At 40.2% G+C, this 9,187-nt stretch overlaps 1 protein-coding gene across 2 annotated transcripts; it reads right to left on the minus strand.

The window, feature by feature from the left end:
• Nucleotides 1-447: 447 nt before the first annotated feature.
• Nucleotides 448-8,134, minus strand: vwa1 (von Willebrand factor A domain containing 1). 2 transcript variants are annotated; one of them, XM_026368793.1, is made up of 6 exons: nt 7,568-8,134; nt 4,252-4,809; nt 3,099-3,422; nt 2,617-2,913; nt 2,086-2,355; nt 448-1,408 (listed from the first exon to the last, which is right to left on the minus strand). In XM_026368793.1, the coding sequence occupies exons 1-6, from the start codon at nt 7,653-7,655 to the stop codon at nt 1,380-1,382; spliced, it is 1,566 nt and encodes a 521-aa protein (XP_026224578.1). In that variant the 5' UTR covers nt 7,656-8,134; the 3' UTR covers nt 448-1,379. The 2 variants fall into 2 exon arrangements, with proteins under 2 accessions (XP_026224578.1, XP_026224579.1); XM_026368794.1 differs by having other exon boundaries at nt 2,617-2,892; nt 7,568-8,133.
• Nucleotides 8,135-9,187: the final 1,053 nt, after the last annotated feature.

Below are 9,187 nucleotides of genomic sequence, written 5' to 3' on the forward strand. Positions count from 1 at the left end.
AAAATATGCCAAAAAATGTCCTACTCTATGTTTTGGCAAATCTACCCTCCTCTTACCCGGGAGATGAGCATATTTTTGATAACACATGAACTGGAGTATTATGCTCTAATTAGATGGGAGGAAATAAAATTAAGAAAAGCCTTGACAGTAAGATGTGTCATCCCACCACATCATAATTACAGATAGTATTCAGTAGGTTATATTTTACCAAACTAAACAAAACTTGGAAGTGAGCCATAATTTGATGTTTCCCATGGTTTGGAAACAATTAGAAAGGACAACATAACAAATGGATGCATAGTATTTCTTGGATGAAAGTAGACTCTTTAAGGTTTTACAAAACCCTTTGTTTTAGCTTGATATTATATTTTACTTTTATTATTTCACAAAGGCTATTTGTGAGGATATTTGGCACAAAACTATGCTATAATACAAAAAAGACTACAATTAGTATAATCAAAATAATGAAAGGACTTTATTGCAAGCTCATGTTAAATTTCAATAGTGGTTAACAAATGTAAAACTATGCAGTTCCTCTGAGAGCATAACAGTGGAACACTGGGTGTAAGCCTTAAAATATCCTTTCAATAGACCAGCTTAAAAAAAGTAACAGCGTTAAAATGTAAACAGCATGTCAGTAAATACTGCACAGGATTAATTCTCATACATATATGAGTCTTGATTAATAAATATGAATAACAGATCTGCTTTGTATCCAAAGACCAATGCAAGACAACTCTCGGTGAAACTCATCTGTATCAAATGCAGCATCTCTGTAACTTTCAGGGCATGTGGCTGGTCTGTTTGTAATTTCTTTGTAAGTTCAAAGCAATCCTGAAGATCCTGTCATTAGAGACTGCATGTTTCACACAAGTATCCCATGTTTTCAGATGTGCTGAAAGAGTAATTTAAGTCATAAGAAGTTATTATAAATGTAATGTTCTCTGTGGTATTTAAAAATAAAAGATTTGGGCATGAAGCCCACATATGGTGCAACGCCTTTCTCCAAGTCACGTAAGAAAAATCCCCTGTATGCCCTGCTCTGTATTTTCAAAGCAGATCCAAGAAATATCTTTAACTTGCACTTGCATCTTTAAACTGAAGCAGTATACACTGAGCACAGGTGTAAACCAAATGACACAATAGAAACTGAAAAGCAAATAGTTCTCTGTGTTGCAGGTTGTAGCAGTCAATATGTAGCCACATTGTCCTAAGTGTGGCTTCCACATGCACGGCTGCACATTAAGCCAAATCAAATGTCTCTCCTGGAAGATGTCCTCAGAAGGGAGAGGCACAGAAAAGAATTATGGATGAAAGTCAGTTTTCTTCTCGTCATCGTCCCTCCATGTTTGTTAAGGCGCACTCGCAGATCAGTGATGCTATGATAGGTAGCCATACAGTGATGCATCTAAATGGCACAGGGAAAAAAACAGCCATTAAAATGTTGACACTGCTGCATTTAAAATGTGGTCAAGAGTCATTGTGAATGTTCTTTCTATCTATTTATGAACACTGCCATCAAGTAACAAAATGATCATTCTGAAGCTATTTATTCAGCATGTTTTGTCAGTTCCCTCATATTCTAAAAACACATCTTATAACCCACTTGTGGTGTTATCTAGACTTGTAGACAGGTATTATTTGCTAAGGTTTTGAGATAAATGCTTATGTCATTTCCCTCTCCTCTAATACAACAGAGGGGAATATGGTCATATGTAGTGTATACGGTTTATTACTCAGCTAAAAAATAGATGTAAATTTAGCTTCACTGCACAATAATCTCAGAGAAAGACACTGTAAAACGTGCAATACAAGCCAAAACAATTTTAATGGCAAATACTCATATTCACAATTTTTCTGAGAGATAGATCAAGAAAGTAAATACAACACTCATGTCTGTGATTTAAAGAAAGGTTCAACTTAAGCTAATAGTTGATAAAAAATTGTATTTCTAGTTGTGCTTAAGTCATAGAACTTTATTAGCCAGGTACTTCGACTAGTACCTTTTGAGCTTGTGGGATTATACCGCCTTTGTCTAAAACTTTATGATGGGAAATTATTATACACCCTGTCACCACCACTCACCTGAATGAAACTGTGCTGTGCAACATAGGCCCTCCCCCCGTGCCGTCCGGTAAATGGGTGACACACACACTCTAGTCAAAGGGGGGAGGTGTGTGAGACGTGTTGACAAAGAGTCAGGTGGTAGATAAAGGGAGGAGCGCTGGCTAGCGCTTTGCTGTCCCTCCCAGGTGAGCCAGTAGCCCCTCAAACCAGTTGCACTGCCCCTCCAATCAACCTGAACTGAGTCACTGCTCACTGTAGTCAGCTGGAGATCTGCCAGGGCTGGAGTCACTGAAAAGAGAACAGAGAAGTTAGTAGAGAGATTTTAAAATGAAACATGAATCAAGAGGAAAAGAAACTAAAGGTTGTGGGAAACACTGTAATATAACTCATATATTACATTGTCCTTGAAGTAGTCAATCCTGAAAGGATCTGCTAGTAATTATCTGAAATTTGATCTGCAGAAAAGACTAAGCTGTAGGATTAGGATTAGCATGCAGAGAATAGATCCTTGTTTGCCAGGTTTGACTGCATTTTCTTCATATTTCTTACCTTCCTGAGTACACACTTTGACAGACATGGCCTTCTCCTTGCCAGAGGCGTACCGGGCAGTAACAGTGACCAAGTAAGTGGTATCTGGCTGGAGATCTCTGAGGAAAGTAGAATTCTGCGTTCTGCCCACAGTGGCAGTGTGGAGTTTGCCCCTGGGCAGGCCAGAGTATTCGATGTAGTAACTTGTGACAGTCTCTGGTTGAAGAGGACCCCAAGTCACTCGAACGCTGGTTTGTCCCGATTCAGAGATCGTCAGCACAGCTGGGCTCAGAACCTCTGGTGAGTGGAAAATTGCTTCTACAATTAAAAATGAAAATAAAAGCAGCAGATTCTAATATTTGAGGAGCTGGAGGTAGTAGATGGTTCCCTTTTTGTGGTAGAGATTAAATAAAGATGATAATAACAATTAAATAATAAGATTGTGTAACTAGCCAGGCAGGTGCACAGTTATGAGTTATGACACAATTAGAATTCAACTCCACCTGGTTTTGTTTTGAAGGTGACAGAGAGTGTGTTAAACACATGCTCATTGGACTGAGGGATCAGTTCAGCACTATAGGTGGTGTCAGGCTTCAGGTCTTGTAGCCTGACACTACTGGAGTCTGAAGGCTGGGTAAGTCTCTGGTAATCATCACCACTGGTGCTCGGACTGGTCCCTGTTTCATCTCCTACAACTCCCGTGTTTCCTGTTGCATGAAAGCGAATGTCGTAGTAGCCTGACATCCCAGACAGAACAGGTCGCCAATGGAGTGTGGCAGAGTTGGTGGAGACATCACGGACATGGATTCGTTCAGCTCGAATAATCTCTGTTGGAGGCAGGATTAAAAAGAATGACGTTACTGTGTGTGTGCACGGGTGTGTCAAGATGAAAAGTTAGTTATAATTTTGTAAAAGGATGGTCACAGGAAAGATAACAAAACAGATAGGCCTCCGCTAAAAATGCCTTTGGCTGCAGACAGCCACCCACGTTGACAGACTTAGGTTTCTAAATTCAATTATAACCCTTGGAAGACAACTTGAAATAGCCTGCAACAAAATATTGAATGCAACAGATGCATAGACTATGATGCAATTCTGCACAGGCAGATAACCCTGGTGCATTTGTCTTTATTGTATGCTAGTTTTATTTATATGATGCATCTTTTCTTATAACAAAGTGCACAGTATATTGTGTAACCGCCGAGGTGTCCCTTTGAGTGTTATGCAGTTAGCTAATAGAAATGGGTGACCTCTCTGGTCTATTTATATAAATATATATGGATCATGTCTGGCATAGTGTTGTAGGATGCAGCGAGGGAAGTTGAATCATTAATCCATTAATAGATCAGCCTCTCTCATTACAGGGACTCTTCCACATAGACATTCTCAGCGCCCTGGTTCCCATTTAGCCTCACTGTCTTCTGGAGCATGTGTGCAAGGACAGACAGATGTAATAACATTTAGATTGAATGGAGGGTGTTTGTCCAAGCAGCTGAAACAGATGGGTGTTCATTTAGCCACATGTATAGAGTTTACCATCTAAATTTAAGCACATACTAAAATATGAATTCCGAATTTATTTTTTCAATGTTATTTATTACAAAATAATTAATTATTATTTTGATGGTAAACTCAAATCACACATGGCATACTCACCAATGATGGCATCCCGTAGGTCCTCTAAGATGATACTCATATCATCTATGTCCACAAAATACAGGTTGTTTTCCAAAGGTGAGCTCACCACCTGCCTGAAAATCTGATAGTTGCCATGTCCAGTGGAGACGACCAACACTGACACACCCTCCTCCCGCAGCTCAGCCATTGGTCCAACCACATCCCCTGGTTTTACCCCATCCGTTAACCACACCAGCACTCTTGGAAGCCCCTTTCGGGCTCCATTCACTGCTCCAGGTTTTAGCACCCACTCCTTTGCCATTCTCAGCGCCTCCACTGTGTTGGTGTCCCCCCTGAGAGGTTTGATGTTCTTCAAAGCCCCCTGGAGACCACTTTGGCTGCTATAGGTGTCAAAGCCAAACTCAAGGCGTGGTTGGGTGCCCACCTGGAGAAGTCCTACCCTCACCTGGTCTTCACCCAGCGAGAAGGGGCGGAGGAGCTCAGAGAGGAAGTGGAGCATGCGGGAGTGCTCGTAAGATGATACGCTTCCCGAGGAATCCACTAAAAAGAGGACGTCTCCCTCACAGCAGTTCAGCACTGTGGAGAAAAAACAGAAATGACTACAGTAATTAGTGTGTAAATCAAACTGTCAGGATGATTAGGCCTACATGACAGCCTTTGATGCATATGTGAAAACTGAGAATCATTCCTTTGTACTCCTACAACTTTTTCCACATGTCCTTTTCCATGCTTCATTTACACACAAACACACACATATTCAGAATCTCCCTTCCCTCCCTTTCTCCGAACAGCTTCTTGGAGCAACGCAGTTTTTAAAGGGGAAAATGTCAAAGTGAAAGCAGCAGAAAGTCAGACGGGACTAAGAATTAAGTGATTACAGTGAGGATAAAGAAAAAAGCAAAACAAACAGGGGAACAATAAACTGATGCCAGCGTTATGATAACTTCAAAAGTGGTGTTTCCCCCAAAACGTCTGTATTTTAAACAAGAGTAAATTTAAAAGCCAGGAAGAGCGAGATGTGAAGAAGAGAAAACAGTAGCTGCTGGGTATTATTGGCAGAGGGAGAGAGAGTGAAGAAAGATGGTGGGATAAGGGAAAATAAAAGGCGTTAAAAGGAGAGGAGTGAGATGGGGGTGGGTGGGGGTGGCGTACTGGCAAGTTCCATGTGAGAGACGAAGAGGAATGTTGGATGGCCATTTACAGCGCGGAGAGAGAGGGAGAGAGAGAAAATACAACATACAAAACTGCTGTAGATCCTCACCCTAATGAAAGACACACTCTGTTAAAGTTTCCGAGCAGTGACAGGTAAATACCTTATAGATTACGTCTAGATTAATAATCCTGCAGTTATTGTGCAGGCACTCAACTCTGTTTTTCTTCTTTTTCCTTGAATACCTCCCAATTTTTAAAAATGTGATTGCTTGATATGAGGTGTTGATAACACTTGAAGGTGTTGAAAGCTGAGAACGCAGCCAAGCATGTATACACACAACTCAAACATAGCAGATGTGCATGCTCTCTCCATCACCCTGAAGAATTACTCACATCTCTTGACTTGGACTTTGGAGCGAAGTGACTGCTCCATATCACTGCCTCCTACCTCTGCCTTTGTGCATATATGTCTTTATCTAAAAACCATATGTTGACATCCTGAGATAGCCTCTTCACTGCTTATCTAGAGAAAATACTTATTTAAATGCAGCCTACTGTTATCTTACACACAATAAATCAGATTTATTGGTTCATTATCAGCACTTGAGTGATGAGATGCTGGAAAAATAAAGTGCATAACCTCCCATCACTGTAAGGGGGCAAAGCAGGTCTTGCAAGCTGCTGAATACACAAGCACTCTGAATCTGACACTGAAACACGTAGAATCAAGTCTGACTAATATAGGTTTGTTTTGGTGAGCTGGGTGTCCAGAAATATAGCACGCCCAACAAGACCACACACAAACAGGACAAATACAAACAGGATGCATGATGGTGTTGCAAGATTGGTGGAATTTGATGGGGGGTTTTATACCCAGTCCTCAGAATAAAACAGAATAATCAAGCTAACGAACATCTAATTTCAAAGAAGAGACTCAGGTTCTCTTAAATGCAAATTCTTTATTATTAATTAGCATTTAATTACTCATTAATCAAGTTTTTTGTAACCTCTTTTTCTGTGGATGTGCTGTAGGTTCTGTAGGGTACCTTCATTTAACAGAGACTGTGGTAATTACAGCAAGTGCACTTATAAAAAGACTATTTAGCTATGTTAGTCTCATCAGATCCCTGTTAATGGAAATAGCAAAGTGACAGCATGTCACTCAGTAACACAGTCATACAGATCTGCTCACACTAACAGACTCACTGGTGTCACCCCCTCCACATTTAGCCTTTCAGACACTTGGTCCTCAGCTTTACCAGCAACAAGACATTCGTTTTGTTACTGATAAAAATTGACCTATAATCACTGAGCTGATTGATGAAACTGATGACAGCCAGTTTAGAAACTTGGTTGTCCGTGTTAATCAAGCTTTAAATTCAGATTTTTATCATACATATCATATCATCATGTAGTCTAAATGTGGAAAACTGAATCACATCAGCAGATGAAACCTGTTTCTCCTGCTCTCAGTTTTAATTTCTTATTGGATTTTAAAACACATTATTAAAATATTAACAAAAATAAAACCTTTTCAAGCAGATCTGCACAATGCGTTCTCCTTCTGTTAATAGCCACTTCTGTACAGCCAAGAGATTTCATCAGCTAGCAATAATGTGAGACTTCATCCACCCTTTTCGGTGTCATGATGCCTGAAGTCATCTACAGGATGCCTATGTATAGTCCCTGCACCCACCCACTCCCCAGATTTTGGAAATCGCTGCCCCAGGCTGGCGGATTTCATCAACTGACAATTGAGTACCTGGAGTCATGCCATTTCACTGAGAACACTGGTGTAATATCAACCCCACCCTGATCCACCCTGGCCAGACAGTCCCTCCACCTCCTGTGGGAGCATCAGTTCTTAATGAAAAAGTCACAGCATCTCATATTACGCCACCAACACCAGTGTCACTTTATATTAACTGTGGAAAAGATGTGTAATGATGCTCTTTGTGTTTAGCTATAAGCTCACCAACATAATCTTAAAGTGATAAGTGTTGTTTAATTTTGCTGATTTACTCAAAATGTATGTATTTTATTATGTTATATCAATATAATAACTAGTATAATCTATTATGACCACAAATTGTATAAAGACTCTATGATGATGATCTATTACAGTATCATATTTGGATTCCACTGAATGAACAATGTCCATGTTCTCCTCCTTGGAGCTTACCTGCTTCAGGTGCCTGGTTTTGAGCAGCCAACGGCCGCAGAAGCAAACACAGCAGCATCCATGTCCACACCGTGTGGCTCTCCATCATAAATTAGCTCCACCGAAGCAAATTACAAGACAAATGTTATGTCTTCTTGAGTTTACCGTCTATCCACCACAGCCCGGAGGAGTGCACTTCCAGCCAGTAAATCACAGAGGAACTATTATTTATTTCGGTCTCATTCAGCGCAGATTTCTGTTGTGCTTCTTATCTTTCTCCTTCGTTGAACTTGACCAACCAATCGGGGAACTGCAGAGTTCCTGGGGGTTCAACTAAAACTACAACCTCAGTCCATGTGCGTAAAGTCTGGACGCTCCTGTGAAGTGCGAACGCGCTCTGCTTCAGCTCCGCACATGAGCGGCAGGAGCGCGTCCGGTGCGCGTTTCAAAATAAAATGTTTATTTACTCAGACCGATTCATTTTAACCAAATCCAATCTATTGATTACAAATGATCATAAGTGGCAGAGGGGTTGTGTCATCCGTCACTGAAAGCCACCACTGCCCTCGTACCTAAAGACGCCTCTATTTTGAAGGTGAAGCGTCTTCTCTCACTGTCTTGAGTACCTCACTCCTCCCTTCTCTCTCCCATTTCACTAGTAACCCATAATAGCATATAGGGCTGTGTTCACGATCCAGGCATCAACACCTTGAACCAGAAGTAGATTTATGTCTTCAAGCTACCTTATTTGCACCTATATAAATCCAGGAAAAACTCACTTTACATTTTATTTGCAGCATATTTTTCGTTTATGTTCATGAATTCCCTTGAGCCCTGTTGATCAATTTTAAACACTTTGAATTAGTCATATTTATACCTTTGCACTTTTTCCTGAATACTTCCTGCCGTCCAAAAGATTAAGGAACTTCTGGTTTACCAAAAGAAACCACAAATACTTGGAGCATTTAAACCACTGGGAGTGTAGCTTTGAAATTACACAGCATGCAGTCTGAGAGTGGAAAAAGTTCAGCATGTAGTCTACTCTCAGCTGTCAACAACTTAGTCTTTTAAAACAAAGTAAGGAATAAATGAAGAAACACAGAGAACAGACTTTGCGATTCAGCATAGAGATGTTATTGATATTGTGTGCGAGTGTATGTGAGTGTGTTCATGAAAAAAACAAAGAAAAACAAAGAAGAAACAAATCCGGTAGGAGGTTATAAATGGATCGGAGAGGATGTAGGAATTCAAGTGGGACCAAACAAAAGTCACTATTTTCCAGTGGCTTATCATTTCCGAATACATCTATTGTTTCAACTGAGACACTGACAATAAACACACCCTTCTCAACACACGCCTTTGTAACTAAACACTCCTACACTACAGTGCAGACATTGATTGAGAAGCTTCATGATAGCTTTGTCTGACCTGTATTCTATTGCAACTACACATATAGAAAGACTGTTAGTAATGAGTTTTAGATAGAGGACAAGTACTAGTGCTTAATCACACTTGTGGCTGAACTCTTTTATTAAACTTGCATGTACAAGATGGTTTTTGTTTGAATATAAGTCTTTGCTTTTGTTTTAATTTGTGCTCAGTTGCCACAATTGTTTTCTTAATGTTTGAGAAGCCAAGTTC

This window comes from Anabas testudineus, chromosome 7 (genome assembly GCF_900324465.2).
Source record: "Anabas testudineus chromosome 7, fAnaTes1.2, whole genome shotgun sequence".
NCBI lineage: Eukaryota > Metazoa > Chordata > Actinopteri > Anabantiformes > Anabantidae > Anabas > Anabas testudineus.